We start from the raw sequence: 17168 nt of genomic DNA, 5'->3' as shown, positions 1-17168 counted from the left end.
GTGAATGCTGGCCTAATCTCTGGATTTTTTAGGGGTTTTTGTTGGGTTGGGGTTTTTTTGGGGCTAAGGGACTCTCAGCTTTCAAAATTCAAAAATATCCTCATTTTTCTTGATTCAAGGCTGGCCTAATTAACAGAGAAAGAGCTCTCAGGATATTAGTCAGATTGCCAGTTCAGAGAAAGTGATACTCAAAAAACTAACAACCTCATAGTTCCCTAGATAGCATTTTGATTTTAGCTTTACACTTTACACAGGGAAAAAGGTGTAAAGGGACCAAACAGATGTCATTCCAGAGTGCACTATGCATGCAATGAGGGGAAGCTGGTATTGTGATACCCATCTTCTTGAGAAGCTGGGAATTACACCAGTTCTTAACCCCTGCTGTGCACGACTGGAAAGAGGCCGTCACCAGACATGGTGTGGCAAGATGAAGGAAGAATTTAGCTGAGCTATTGAGTGAGGGGAAGAAAAAAGATCACAAAGTATAAATTTAGATACAGAAAATTCTCAGCTACCTTCACTGTCCCCAGTACTGAATTGATGAAATCTACATGACACCATTCCACCTGAATTTTCTTACTTGCCAAGTGTCTCTGAATTCTAAATAATCCAATATACAAAAATACTGCAATATGTAAAATTTTCTACATGGTTTTTATATGATTTCTACATACTATATTTTTCATATGGTTTCTACCACCATATTCTTTCTACCCTCAGTAGAGTATTATCAGTGGAGTTCTAATTTAGTGACAATTGAAAGCATAATAACCATTTTATGACCATAGAGTCCCAACATATCTCTCTTATTTGTATATTTACAAGGATTCCAGAAGATATATGCAGTCACTAAAAATAACAGTATAAACAACTTACAGACAGAATTTTTGTGGTTGCTGTCTTTGTTGGGCAACATCTTGACTCCTCTTGACTTCAGTTCAATTGCTTTCTTTACTGAGAAGACAAGAAAACAAAGAAGATAATTAATTATTAAACCTCATTAAAAGCTGCAAAATCATGCATTACAATAATACAAAGCTATATAGGAAACCTACAGCAAATTGAAATAACTGCAGCTTCTGTGGTAATCCCGATAATTTTTTTGCTTTTATTATTTTTTACAAAAATACAACCATTTATTATGTTTCAGAAGATATCCTTTTTAAACTGGTATTATCAAGATTGACAATATTTTGAATTCAAGGGTTTTTTATGTTTAAAGAAAAGAACAGCCTGTTCTAATTACAGGTATGAATTTCCTGTGTTTGCCATTCCATATAAGAAAATCTCAAACATTAAAAAAATATATATTACTTACATAAAATATAAAGAACATTGTCTACACATATTCAAGGACTACAAGCTTTCACTGTGATATTCACACCTGCTTTTGTTTGATTCACTTTTCATCAGGAGACATGTTTTTAGTTCTGTTTCCCAATGAGGTTAACACAGTGTGTTACATTATTTGGCTCTCTTTTGAATCCACAGGGCAATTTCAACTGAATTAGAAAGAAGAAAGAAAGTAAAAGCTCTCACAGGGGCAAAGTTTTGAGAGAAAGAGCAGATGCATCAGAGGTTTAATATCTTTTTTCTCTGTTTAGTCAGCTGAATGGCTGATAAACTCCCAGCCTATCCCTATCAAGTAGTTTGGGCATCATAGGTCCCACCTATCAGGAGCCAAGTAGGAAAAGACATGAGAAGACAGCAGTGCAGCTATATATTAAGGAAGACATAGGGTAGAATTTTAACTGTAACGGTAAGAGAAAAGGATAGAAATATAGGACATCTTCACAGGATATTAAAGTTCTATGGGAACAAACTGAGCAATGGAAAGTAAAATTAGATGTAGAAAATAATTGTGGAACAAGCATGAACAATTCAAAACTATTGTGTCAAAAAACAATACCAATTACAAAATAGCTGATGATTGACTCTATATCAGAATGCTAATGATAACATCAAGATGCATGTCAGTTACCAAAAATTACAAAAACCTGTAATCCTTCTTTGATTCATGTTAAATACGTTTTTTCCTAGATCTTGCAGTGATCAATAATCTCAAAATGCACTTATTTATCCAAGATACAAACAAAACCAAGAATTCAACATTTCTTATATGGCAGTAATTAGTACCTCACAGCGCATAAATTTACACTTCAGAATATAAGTTATATTTTTGTCATTTTATGGTATAAATTTTATAATTACTACAATATACACTGATCTGTATGCAAATACTTCTAAGAAGTGAAGTGGTAGAAAGCAAGCTGTCTTTAAATATTGCATTAAAATCATGATTCTATTGTATTTATTTCTATATTGCAACTTCAGTGTGAAGGTGGCTTTTCTTGACTATTGAAATTGAGCAAGTACTGCAGAAAGTACATTCTGTGCTATGTGTAAGTGCAGTCATTCATGCCTAAACCTGGAAAACGGTGTTCAAGTGATGAAAGATGATTGAAACACAATTGTAGCTGAATAGTATGAAATGGTTATGATAGCAGAGTGGTGTTTTCTTCTAAGGCAGGAACTATACCTTATACAGAGACATCACTGCAGACAATAAGACTGATATCCCCAAGGCCCTTTGGAAGGCAAACTTCATGGATATGGTATTATTTGGATTAGATTCTAGACTTAGATATGAAAATCTCCATCAAGTGCCACTTTATGTTCAGTTTTTCAGGCTGTGTAACAAGTCTGTTGAAATTATTCCATATTTAATGGGAAATGAACAACACAGTTCTTGCAGAGATTATTTGGTATGTTGTCTGGAGTTGTGGTCTCTCCACCAGTACGAATTTCTCAATTTATTAATATCTGTGCTATGTAAAACATGTGAGCAGTTCTTTGAGGATTCAGAATCCATATTGCTTACATGGATGACTAATAAAAGCATTGAATTATTGGGCAATGGATAGAAAAAAAGAACTATATTCTCCTTCTTCTCTTTGTGCTGTGACACTATTTTAGAGTAAAAAATTACAATCATCACTCAAATTCCTTGTGAGATTTCATTCTTAAGGGTGTTTGTTATACATGTTTGAAGTACACTTCTTGTGAATGAGGAAAAATTATGCACACCAGCTTTATTTGAAATACGGCGACCACAAACTGAAAAAAAGAGTTTTTGACTTGACATATGAAAAGGTTTTTGACTGTCATGCACTGAAACATGTCCTGCAGTTTCTATCCTTGATTTTTTTTTCATATGTCAAGAAAAAGGCATTCTGTTTCTCAATGAAAAGACATTAGGGAGGGGATTCACAAAACTTAAGATCAATCATCTAAATGTATGTTTTATGAAGAGAAATAGCTAACTCAAGGAGATGATTCATCCCCTTCTAAGATAGACACAATGAATCCTCCTCTGGAGATGCCTTTTCCTCTCCATAAAACATAACAGAAACATATAATACTTGCTGAAGCTAGATCCCTACATTTTAGACAGTAAACACTAGGTGGAAGGCGCCTTTATGCCTGGAAACTTTTAACAGCCAAATGTTGTTATCCAGGAGACATATGGATCCAAAAGGTTAAATAGGATAGTTTGATATATAAAAAGCAGACTTTTTCCTCTTATATACTTGAGTGCGTAAATTTTTGCCCTATATGCCCTATATGGTGTTTTATTGTAGTTTTAAAAGGTATTAAGCAAGCATAGGCTCTAAAATAAAAACTTAAAAATCTGAGAAAGAAACAGAGACTACTGCACACTACGGTTCAAGTGAACCGGTTCAACCTCTCCTGTAAATAAAAGAAATACTCTAAATTGGATGTTTTATTACGATTTAAATCCCATTTGAGTACTTTTCTGAGACACTTCTCTTTAACTTCCCATTGCATCATCATTAAAAATGTTTTCCTGATTTCAACATGATTTTCTGTTTAACAGCATGAAAAGAGGAATGGCTTTACATTGATAATGCCAGAATTAAACAACACTTTGCAACTTTTAAACAATTACTTTCTAAAATCTGTATAGTCTTCTGCTGTTTTCACTTAAACATTCCGTTAAGCTTACTGAATTAGCTTGCTTCAGCTTTTCTGTTCATCATACCTTCAAGAGTCTTTTGGAGATGAGTTACTTATTCAGAGAGAAGGGCAGAGAGCCGAGTGCTAGAAGTCCATGAAAATCTTACCAGTATTCCTTAAACTTTTGCTACAGGTGAAATAAACTCAGCCATGAAAGGAATATATGCCTGGTCTTATGATCCTGAATGGATCATGAAAGTAAAATTTTCAGATAGTAAATCTTCATTCAAATTTACTCTGATTTCCATGCAGCTCTTAGTTTCTGATATATTTGAACATGTGTGAAAAAAATGCATTTTACCACAAACTTCAGTGAGATAATACGTTTTTTCCCCAATTACCTATATATGAGATTTTTCTTCCTGCATGAAATAACCCCCAAGACCTCAAATACTGGCTACCACTCAAAGCTAAAATATTCTGACATCATCTGCTGGTACTTCCTCAAGCTGCTCTGCTGCTGAGTTCAGCTCTTGGCTGCCCTTCACTGCAGATTTTTCCTAAGTACAGATATTTGAAGGTGAAGTAGAACAGCATATTGCCCAGTATCTGGTGATCACAAGAAGCACCTTTCCGGTTCAGTCTGAAGCTCTGTGTCACTATAAGGAATATATATAGATATATTTGAACAGTTCTCTGGTTTTGTTACATTACAGAAAAAAACCCAATATTTTCAATTTTTTTTTTTAATGTATGATACATATCTTTTACAAAAACTTACACTTTGCTTTAAATATTTTGCAGAGTTCAGTAAAAAAGTGATGTGTTTGCAAAAATATTCATAGGATTATTCTTGAAGGAACTTAGTGAATTTATCTCAGTACAGTCCAGAATTCATCATTTTCCTTTTGTTTTAGTTTCACTGTTCTGATTTTCTTCAATCTGTGTAATCCTGTTCTAAAACAGAGTGTTCTCTTAATTCATATTGAAGAATCCACTGCAGTGCTCTGTTTGTTTTGCCCTAGTGCCTAACCTTTCTGCATTCTCCTCCACAGACATAATCATGAGAACACTACTTTTTTTTTTTTTTTTTTTTTTTTTTTTTTTTTTTTTTTTTTTTTTTTTCCTGGAATAAATAACCTACAGCTGCACACTTACCAGCATCAGTTTTCTTTCCATATTATACTTATGAATGAAACATTTCTTTCTTATTACTCAAAGTCACATGGAACCAGTAAACAGTTTGTTATCTGTTTCTGGGTTTTCTTCTGGTTCACTAAGGCCTGTTGCACTATGAATTCTTTCTAATAGTTTAGTATTTATGAGAATAAGAAAAAAGCAATCATTCTCAATCTTACTATTCACTTCAGTTTATGAAGAGAATTCTATAATCACTTTGTTGATAAAACAATATCCCATACTCAATAACTCGAGAGCATCCTAAGAAAATTTTCCTCTCAGCTGCCCACTAGACTTTTCACAGAAGCATCACAGTCTTCCATAGGATCTCTAGTTTAAACCAACTCATTGGAACAGTCCATCCCTTTTCTGTTTCTCTATTTCCTGCCTGAAGAGTATTCTGTCTAATACACTCTCCCAGTGTTTCTCTCACTAACAGCTTTCAAAATCTTCCCTACTAATCGGTATTATAACTCTGGAGAGTTTCACAGCAGGCACAAATGTTTCTACTATATGGTTACCTGTAAAAGCTGTAGGTTCATCATCAGATGGCTTCCTTGTTCCATCAATTCAGCAAAGTACTGCCTGTCACTATCAGACCTTCCACCTGCTCCCTGTGCTGGAAATCTCTGCATGCAGTACTAGTGAATAAATGGCACCAAGATAAATTGGTGTCACAATAGATTTTTACACAAATCCTTCTCATTCTATTTGTATAAGCTGACACAGGTTCTGTAGGTTTAAAAAGGAGCACAGCCATTTGTTTTCCATTAACCTTCTCTGTGTCTCCTAGCTGGCCCCTTGCCCTGATGGACTGCCTTAGCTACTTTGTGTTTTCAATGTATGATACATCATAATAAAACCAGTCCAGCAGGCATCAAGTCTTCAATGACTGCAGACATTCTCCATAGTTCTGGAAAATTGTATCAACACAATTTACTCTATGAATATACAGTGTTGCAGAACATACTGGGTAGTAGTTTGTAGGAACTGTCACTAAAAATAAATCATAAAACAAGAACCACTCAGTTCCTTCTTTGAATGCCGCTTCAACCATAGTCTTTTGAATAGTTCTGGGGAGGGTAACACCCTGCCAAACAATAGTTGAAGTCTGAATTGCTCTTACTAAATTGGCATCTTCTTAGTGCTGATATCATGAGGCAGCTATGCCTGAGCCTTTTTAGCAACATTTTACCAGACACTTGAGAAAGAAGTATTACTGTGGTAAGTATTGGACTACATATTTAACAGTGGTTCTATTAACCACAGAATAGAATGGTCAAGAAAGATGGTGGATTATCTCCTTGTTGATATTTTCATATCAAGACTGGTTTATTCTGTTGATAATAAAATTTAACAAAATATAAATTATTGTCTCAGTACCATTTAAAGGAAAATTATATTCAGCATCACTTAAGAGCTAGAAAATAGCAGGTTTTTCTAGCTTTTGATTTTATCAATTGCTTTTACTAACCTTCTTTCTAAATGTACTCTAAGTAACAATTCTAAATGAAACTCCTGAATAAAAGTATCACACATCAAGGAAACACTGAAAATTCTTTTCACTTATTTAAAACATCAATTCTAGAATTTTAAAGACTATGTAGAAAGGACAGAAGGCATTTATAGGCAGACCTAGTGAATTATGAAAATTCATTGAAAGAATTAGCAATTACAAGTTGATTACATTTTACATGGTTTTCCATTAGTATACATTTATTTCAGCAGCCTCTATTATATTCATTGTTTGACTTAAAGATTATCTGTTTATTAAATCCTGAATTACTGAATGTAGTTAAACACAACAGATAGATAACTTGTGGTACATAATTATCAAAACACTTAATATCTTCTTGAACCTCTCTGAAAACTTGCCAAAAAGAGAATACTTTTTTGAAACACTGCAATAGATACCTTAGTTACTGTGAAAGTGAACCCAGCCATGAATCATGTTTTTCTTTGGCAGCTTTCTTATTCTCTATTTCTAGGAATTTTGAAATAAATATTTAACTTAAGCAGATCACTTTTAGCTGTACCAGTAAAGGTATTGTGGGGTTCTTACCTCCCAAAAAGAAAACAAACAAAAAAATTTTTAAAACCCCTTCTATCGTTTTGGCAATAAGCAAAGCTAAATAAGCATACTGTACATGCTACAAATACACAAAACAGCAGGGGATTCTTTATGACATCCTGCAAATCATTCTGTGTACATTGATAAGCTTTGTTTCTGGGAAGTGCTAGGTTTTCATCTCCTAGTTAGCCTGTTAATGATACTTCACCTCTGGGGAATTTATGCATTCATGAAGCACTGGCATAGGACAAATCATATGCTCTGCAACTCCCACTGAATATGCAAAGGCTATTTATGTATTAGCATAGGTGAGGGTAGAGGAATTAAAAAAAAAAAAAATCATAACTAAGTGACTTTAACATCTTTCCCCCTGTGGCAATGCCACCAAGGAACAAGGCAGAACAAGAACTGTATCCAATGATATCTACTGTAAGAGTTCATTTCCATTAAACTGATGTTGCATGCATGGCACACATGAAGGAGACAAGGCAGAATATGTCACTGCAATGTAATTTCTTTAGGTGGTTTTCAGGGTCATTCAACACCGCATCTCCTTCTGACCAGAAACTTTGAAACTATAAAAAAAAATTCCACACCTAGACACAGAGAAATTGGGACATAAATATTTCTATTGATGAAATCAACATCAAAATACAAAAAAATCAAATGAAAATAACAAAGGAGGTGTGGAGAGGAAAAAACAACAAATACCAAAACCAAACCCTTCATTCTATACCTAATTAATTTTTAAAACTTTTAATTTTTCTTTAAATTTCTACTCTAATCTAAAGGAAAATAGCACAATAAATATGATTCAAGAGGAAATCCAAACACCAATCATTTGGATTCACTTTTTACACTACAATATTTTATTTATAAATTCAGCTTGCCAAGTATTTTAAAAATATATTTACTTGATGCATTAAGATGTTCAATTCTAGTACAGTACTAGGTTTTTTATACCACTGAGCTCATTTTCTTGACCATGTTAAAAATGGGGCACTAAATATTGCTAAAAATACGAGCTAGAAAGATCTGAAAAAAATACTGTACAAATTAATTATGCATAGCTTTAAATCCAATTGGCAGTTCCAATATTTTAATGAAATCGATTAAAGTAATTCTGTTTGCCTGATCAAAGATCAAACAAAGAAAAGAAAATTAAATTGACTGCTTGGAAACTGGAAAAGGTCAAATTACGGCAATAGTATAGCTATGGTAAGATGATAATAAACATGATGTCAATTTGATATGAGGGGAAAAGTGTAATTAAAGAATCTGCATGCTAACTTCATAAAGTTTGATAATCTGAATTCTTACTAGGAAAAGAAAAAAGTTTCTTATGCCACTGTTGCTCAAGGAGGTGTGTTATGCTGCCTCCCATATTGACTTGCTTTTGAAAAGCCAGTGGCACTGCTAGATGTGCTAGGTTAGTGTGGAGATTTAACACCAGATGGAAATTAAACTCCAAATAAGCCACTCCGCTTCCCCTCATCCTTTCCAGTAAGGGGAGGATAAAGACAGAGAATATGGGTTGAGATTACAAAAAAGAAAAAAAACACCCAACAGAATAAGGAACACACAATAATAACAAAAGTATATAAAAAAGAGAAGGTTCTTTACACACTACAGGAGTTCACCTTGACTTAGTTCCAGTGGCTGCTGGGACAAAGACAGGATGGTGTATGCTCCCCTAGGTCACATCCACGCAGCCCCTGGGACAAATACAAGATGGTGGCCACTTCCTTTGGTTGATTCTCCCTGTCTCTGAGCCCAAGACAATGGACAACAATGGTGGATAGATTGTCTGTGTCATGGCACACTGCTGTTCAGAAGCTGGACTTGATTCCACATGGCTGCTTCTGGCACTGGTGCTGTACTGCGCTGGGTCTGCTGGGGTTTGACTCCACAACATGGCTTTTGTCCTGCTTTTGTCAGCACCGTGTCCTGGAGACACGGGGGCTTCACCATGTCTCCAAGCCACGTTCCAGAGAAACAGGACAGGGATGAGCAGAAGCAGCAGAGGATGATCCCAACAGAGCTGATCCAACGACCTTCCCAACGGAGAGGCAAAATGAAGTATTTCTGGGGGTGCACTCAACCTTTTTTGGCCCCCAAAAACAGCCCCCCACCAATGATATGGCTGGTGTAGAACAGGAACCTGGCCCTGCCCAAACAGGTGTAGTGCCTGCCCCCTCTGCAGTCAGGATAGTGAGACAACAAAAGCTCACCTTTGCACAAACAGAGGAACACAGGGACATGGGGTTGGATGGGTGAGATGAATGCCACCTCACCCTGGCCTTTCCACAACTACCCTACATCCATCACCACAAGTGCAGAAGAAATGCAGAGGATCCTGGGCAAGTGGGGGAACCAACATAGAGACCCATCCTCTACCCCAGCCACTCCAGGGCTGTCCCTGGTGAGACCCAGCCCCAAGGGCCTGGGCACTGCTCACTCTAGGAGCTCTCCAGTCACTTCAGAGACCTAGGAGGGGCCCTGCTCAAGGATACAGAGCTCATTGTGGAGTAAAAGGGAAGAGCATTTTTGGTATTGCAAAAGGCTAATTATGGAGCATTTAGGGAAGGAACCAACATCAGGGAGAGGGATGGATTAAATTGACTTGGGAATGAGCTGATATGCAAAAGTGCAGGAATAAAATAACAGCAGAGGATGGTTGCTTGTAAGCTGGGGCTGGTCATTATGCTTGTGTGACCATGCCCTGTGTAATGTCTCTACCTGCAGTGACTTTCAGGACTGGAGAATACCAGTATTTTTTAGTCCAATTCTCAGTGAAACCACAAGAGGTGTGTGAGATTAGAATTAATAGATTTAAATAGATTTATATTGAAAATATAAAAAATGTCAAAAAATATATTTGTGTATTGAGTTTGAGTGGCAGCTTTTTGGGCAGGGGTAGGGGTGCTGCAGGGATGGCTTCTGTGAAGAGCTGCCAGAAGTTTACCTTATGTCTGGTAGAACCAAAATCAGATGGGTTCCACTGGCCAAGGCTCAGCCCATTAGTGATGGGATAACATGTTTAAGGAAAAAAGTCATTGTGCAGCATTAATAGGAGCCAGAGAAAGGAGTGAGAGTATGTGAGGGTTGAGCTTGTTTTGCCCATGACAGTAACAAGTGAGTGATACTTGGCTGTCCTTATCTCAATACATTTTCTCTTACTTGCCTTGGTGAGGTGGAGGAGTAACTGACTGATATGGTTGGCACCTGGCATCCAGTCAACATCAACCCATGACAGTTCTTATGATGCAATCTGCAAATGGACAAGCTATCTCTTTTTGCAGAATATCTTGTGATTTTGTTTTGTGAATAGCATTTACACCTGACAGCTACTGGGCAAAATCTATATAAAGACTCTAAAACACAATAACTTACTATCTGGCAAAGTGTAAAGGCTGCTTTCATTTTATATCTAAGGACTGAAATTAAAATCACTGGCTTTTCTGGAATATTTCTGAACAATGGACTATTGTTCTTGTGCAGCACAATTACACATCTTCACCACACACACATATGAATGAACCAAGCAAGCAGCCGCAATGAGACAGAACACACTGACTTCGAAGAACTATTCTTTCTAGCAAGCAGCAATGGAAGAAAACAGTCTGTGTGACATTAGAAAGTAGAGTCCCAAATTCCCTGAGAACATGTGCTCAAGATTTAGAATTTCTTGGGAATTAGAACAATGACAAAGATTCCTTCAGTTTGGTCTGGTAATGATGACTCATCTATTAGTAAAGTGAGTGTAAATGGTTACACTAAAAAGTTTATATATTTACTTTATGTATTTCAAAGACAGGATAGCTCAATATATCAACACATCAATTCCAACTATATGTGTGTATTCTGGAACAGTATGTTTAAACTATTGGACACAGTTGCCTATGAGCAAAATTTCTTGAGGGTCTCAGAGTCACATAGACTGCAATGCAGGATTTTCCCAGAGGACAAATACAAGGATTGTGTCTGGAGACAAACAGATATTGGAGGCATCCTTTCACTGCTAGGTTTTGTGCCTGAAAATAAGGTCATGCATGTCAGAAGACTAAGTTTTTGTAGAGTTTTTTCTGTTTTATGATCAGTTCAAATAATTATTTAACTTGGGAGAAGTTCCTAAGATAAAAATATATGTCAAGGCTGTTGAATTTTAGCAGAAATAATTTTCTTAATACAAAAACATAAGGGAGAAACTCAAAGAGCTGGAACATTTTAGCCTGGAGAAGAGAAAACTTGGAGAATCAGGGGTAGATCTTATTGGTGTGCATTAATACTGTGGGATGAGAGGTTGTAAATGGGGAGCCAGAGTGTTCATGATGATGTCCATTGACAAGACAGGAAACAATAAGGACAAATTGAATCCCAGGAAATCCTACTTACAAATAAGTGAAAACCTTTTTACTCTGAGGATAAACACTGGCATTGGTTGCCCAAAGAGGCTGCAGAGTCTCTAATCTTGGAGGTATCCAAAACCCACCTGACACAGTCCTGGGCAGCTTGCTTTAGGTTACCCTTCTTTGAGAAGGAAACTGGACTAGATGAGCTCCAGAGGTGTCTTCCAACCTCCACTACTGTGCAATTTGTGGTACTAGTAGACTACTCTAGCTGAAAATATTGTTACTTCTTAGTTTTCAAATACACATATAATATAGGGTAATAAAAAGGACTTAATGAAGCTGTTAGATTAACCTGATTTTTATACCACTATGAATTTGCATCCTATGGGTCTTGAAGTATTTCTCCTATGTTTTTAACACAGTTTATGTTTATATCACTAACACAGGAATTTATTTAATTTCAATTGAGCCTGATAAGATACATAGCTATGTAATTCATGATCTCTCACGTAATTTAGAAATCTTTGTACTGAATACAGTAAATTTCAGAAATCTGCAATTCAAAAGAATGGTTTACATTAAGAAAGGAAATTTCTGTAGTTGAAAGAATTTGAATTGCAATCAGATACTTCCACATGTCATTCAAGGGATATATAGGGAAGTTTACACTTATACCCAATGTCTGATGTATTACACAGATCAAGAGAGACACATCTGAAATAATGATCTCCCCAGATACTTCCCAAAAGTTTTAACTACTTGGTGAGTATTTGTCTAGAAATAAGATATATTGAAGAAGAACAAAAGCTATTTTCCAGTGTATGTTACATCATCCCAAACTTCCCTCTTGTTATTCTGTTGATTCATAGTTTTCTGGTGGATCAGCAGGATGAAACACATTGTTTTTGTGGACCCCAATTAGCAGGCTTAAAACACAGCGTTAACATAAGCAGTGCATTTACATTCATAGTCCCCAGCAGTGGTATACTTGGTAAACTTTGGCAAAAAAATAAGTTGCAAGTGCAAAGGATCACATACTTATCCTAAGTTGACAAAATGAAATGAAATTTCAGATTTTTTTCTGAAATATTCAAAATATTTTTAAAACTAAAAGAGCTATGTATATTAAATGCTTCCATGTGCATACCAAAGTCACCAGAAACATATGGTTATTGCAATGTATTTGTCATTTCAAAAATGGTAGAGGTCCCACAGTTTCAGGGAACAAATACAATTGTCTAAACTCCTAAAAGATTTGATGCTGTGGGGGGTAAAAGGGTTGAAATAGCTTATGTAAGTGCAGAATTTAAAAGCACAGATAAATGAAGAAGCTTTTCTATTTTCAATATAACTACCATGTCTTTCATCTTGAGTAATGATTTATAAAGTATAAAAATCAATAAAGAATCCATTCTTAAAAATTGCATTTTAAAAAGTATCTCCATGAACATAAGTAGAAATGACAACAACACTGACATCCTCTTGTCTTCTTTTGAAGTTGTATATGCAAATATATGCAGGAGCCTGAAATATAATTTGTACTATATAATGGTTGAGTCAAATTTCCAAACGATGAGTGTAGCTTCTGGATAAGAGTTAGATTTTGAATAATGAAGAAAGACAATGTTTAGATAGGAACCTGCCTTTGTGTAGAACCTTCCTGCAAGTTGCATTCCAGGCATATTTTTAAAGCAAAGATCAAACTGACTGCAAATAAATTTATTATAAAAAAAGTGAGCAAGCAAATACATATTCAGAGCAAACCACATTGTGAATCAAACATACTTTTTCTGAAAGTAAACCCCTAGAGACACCTGATCACATAAGGAAAACAGATATTCAGTGAAGAGCAGTAGCAATATGAGTCAGCTTTTTACTGTGATGTTTAAACATAATTATCAAATTCCACCACCACTTTAGTGATGCTTAAAGGTAAAGGATTTCTAAGGTGTGCTTTTATAGGTTTCCTACCTTGAAACTGAGCATTAAATCCCTTTCTTCGGTGATTGCTATCAGATGTAAAATGGAGTCGTAACCAGTTCTTACTGCTGATAACTGGAGAAGGTAGATTCATACCACTCAACCTGGAAAAAGAAAAAAGAATCTAATATTTATGATTAAAAAAATCATGTGTACACTATTTAAAAGAGAAAACCCTCCAAAACTTCAAAATAAATAATTTGCTGTCATCTAATCTCAATGCATTACTAGTTAAGTAACTATTATGTTGAGAGAAATATGACGGCTTTTTTTCTCATTACAGCTATGCATTTTATTATTAAAGTTTGTATTTCCAAACTATTTTTTCATGAATTGAAGAAGAAAAGCAGTCTTGTGAGAGTGTGTGCATGCAAGTGTAGGTGTGCGTGCACATGTCAAAACGTTCTGCAAAAAATAAGCCTATTCAGTTACGACAAGATGTCATCATCTGACTCCCTGCTGTGGTACTTACCTCACAGGAAGTCAACTCACAAGTATTAATAAGTGTTAAATAAGGGTTATGGACACTATCTAATTTTAAGTTTGAGTGGTAAATAATTGGCACATAGCTATGCTGGTAGAACTGATTTTGTGTGTACCCAGTCCAACACATTTAATAAAAACAAAGAGAAGTCTAAGCACAACTGAATGCAGCCTACCCAGCTTGCAGTAACTGGAAGAAAGTGCACAAAGAATTTTTCTAATACAGGAAATAGGCCCTTGGACCACACTAGATTGTTCCATTGTCATTCATTAATTACACTTCACCATTTGTTAATGGAGTAGCTACCATAGAGAACCTAATATGATGTAAATTCATGTCTTAGTTTACCAGGTGCTAAACTTTGTTTTTGTTTTGCATGATCATGCTCCAGATTTCAAATTTTACCTTATTTTTTTCCTTCCCTGAATAACTGGAGAAATACAAAAACACAAACTTAAGTTTCTCCTTTTTAAAAATGTTGATTATTTGAAACAAAAGTCAAACTGATGAATATCAGAAATTCTCAGCTAAGACATCATCTGCATGAGGGCAGATTTGCCAGTGCTAGAGTAGACGCAGTACATATCTTTGGAGCTAAAAAATAACCAAACTGAAATGGGATTTAGTCTCCCTCCAAAATTAATCAATATAATGAAATAGATATAGAAATATGCAAGTAGTAACATTCCATCTAGTATATCCAAAGCTTTGAATTTCTAAGCAGGCAAAACTCTAGGCTGAAATATTGAACTCTAATATGAATTACATAGTAATCTTTAATAAAATATTAAATTAATTTTAGCATTATAAAAGCATGTTCAGAGAAGATCTTTCATTAGTTACATATCTAATAAACAAATATTTCCCAGACACACAAGACACAAGATATTTTCATATCTATGTGAACTCTGCAAGGTTCTAAACAGTCTCAAATCTCCCCATAATACTATGAAACATAATATGAAAGTGACACTGAGAGAGTATTTTATGCAACCTATTTTAGCAGAGCGTTTATTTTGCTGCATGATTTCTTTCATACCAAACTCTAGATAGGAATATGTTCTGTAACAGCAATGCTGTTTGTTTTTTAGTTGGAGAAAGTGAGAAAGGGTAAAAAATCCTAGTGGTTCTTAGAAGAATGTTGTAAGCAGTGTATGGCATAGTGGTAAGGTTCTTTTTCTGCAAGATTTTCAAAACCTCTTTACTAGAATACACAAATTTAAAAAAACCCAACAAATGCTGGGAGCCTTAGTTGGGAACCCTGTGGCTGATATGTGGATATCAAAAGTGATGTCCTTAGACAAAGTACTTCACTCCATAGCACTGATCTTGTGTAGGTGGGACTTCCTGTGGAAAATTTCAGTTTCCAGTAATGGCAGATCCAAAAGTTTGTGGATACACTGTAAAATTCCTCTTTACATGTTGATCATTTTAGTGAAATTGCTGAAGGATAGGTAACCAAAGCTGTGTGTGAAAGAGAGAGGTGGACATGGCTACTGATCAAAGTGGGAGACCATCACTTGAACTGATATAGCAGGAAGATCTGTACCTCACACAGAACTTGAAGTATTATATGAAACTGGGGGTTTTTACTCATCTCTTTGTGGGGTTTTTTTGTGTGTTTTTTTAATTTTTTTTGTTTGTTTGTTTTTATTTTATTTTTTTTAAATTATGGAATAGGAGACAAATAAACTACTTCCATTGCACAGTATATATCAAAATTAAACAAAAAAATCAGTAACATTATGTGTGTGCTCCTCAGAGAAAAGTAACAATCAGTAATGCCAAGGAGAGCTAGATTCCAGTCCCACAAACTGGAGGATTATATCTACAGCAAAAGACATAATGTGGGGGAGGGGTCCCTAGAACATGTATTTGTTTCTTTGGTGTACAAAATGCAAGTCCATGGCCAGAAGATGTGCTTACAACTTAGCTGCTCTAGTCACCAACAGAGAGGCTGGACATCACTGCTCAATAGATTCTTAAGGTCACATTCTGCAGATGAAATGATCCCTCCCATTCCCACAAAGAGAAAATTCCTCTGATTTTGACCAGCTGAGAGGTGTATCATGTACCACAATTTGTGACTAAGTGCCCATATGTGTGTTGGTGTTACTACATGTGCTTCCTCTGACTCAGTGTAGCCTTTACTGTTATATGCTACCTTATATATTAGTTGAATATTTACAGAAAACAAGCAGTTTGTTTATGTCCATATTAGCAAATTGAACAGTGGCACTTCATATCAATTTCTGCTTAAGAGTCTACAATACTTAAGTTTAAACCAACAGAAAATAACAAAATCTTGGAATCATTGCATAGTTTGGGTTGGAAGGGACCTTAAAGATCATCTGATTGCAACCACCTGCCACAGGCAAGGACATCTTTCACTTGACCAGGTTGCTCAAAGCCCCATCTAATCTTGTCTTGAACACTCCAAGGCATAGGGCCTCCACAGCTTCTCTGAGTAACCTGTTCCAGTGCCTCACCACACCCATATCAAAGCTATTTTGCCCATGACTGATGTGTGCTCCCCTGGTCTCTCATGAGATCCATGTAAGCAGCTGTGTAACCCACAGGGTCCCAATAGGCATTGGGAATGTGACCACCCTTTCTGAGGTGTTGTTGGGAGTTAGGTTTGTTCCTTTTTTACTTTAAAGAATTTTTTGCCCTTAGTTTCCAAGGAGACTAAGTGTTGGATACTTAAGGGTACTTGACCTAAACAAAGAAGTGGCCAAAGATAGGTTGGGGAGATTTTTCTTTATCTGTTGTAACTCCAGAAGGGAGGGGGTAACTGCCTTCTCTGATAACAAGCCAGCTGTTAAAAACCAAGTGGGCTATTGTTTCTTACTCTGTTCACTCTTCCACTACCCCCATGGGAATATCTTCTGTTAATGGGCCATTAAAGCTCACCAATGACATGACACATTTCATTATCCTATTCTGAGATGCTCCACCCAGGGAGAAGGAGCCAAACCATTTCCACCTAGATAAAAAGGAGCCACAAGTGTCACCAGTCATCCAGTGGTCCCATGGGACTCCCAAAGGAAGACTGGACCCATCTCTGGACCCCTGGCTCCACAGGACCATCTCTGCTTCCAACAGGACCACATCTGCCACTCCA

The 17168-nt window shown here is 36.0% G+C and overlaps 1 protein-coding gene across 1 annotated transcript in view; it reads right to left on the bottom strand.

Annotated features, from left to right (window-relative positions):
• Nucleotides 1-17168, bottom strand: part of CSMD1 (CUB and Sushi multiple domains 1) — a 1076561-nt gene that overhangs the window by 369555 nt on the left and 689838 nt on the right. Inside the window, exons 6-7 of the mRNA XM_083857383.1 lie at nt 13552-13664; nt 877-954 (exon numbers count right to left, since the gene is read on the bottom strand). Of these exons, the coding sequence (XP_083713509.1) occupies nt 877-954; nt 13552-13664 (191 nt within the window). The remainder of the gene's footprint in view (nt 1-876; nt 955-13551; nt 13665-17168) is intronic.

Source organism: Zosterops lateralis (assembly GCF_965231275.1).
Source record: "Zosterops lateralis genome assembly, chromosome: 3".
NCBI classification, from domain to species: Eukaryota; Metazoa; Chordata; class Aves; order Passeriformes; family Zosteropidae; genus Zosterops; species Zosterops lateralis.
This window is presented reverse-complemented; position numbering and strand designations above follow the sequence as displayed.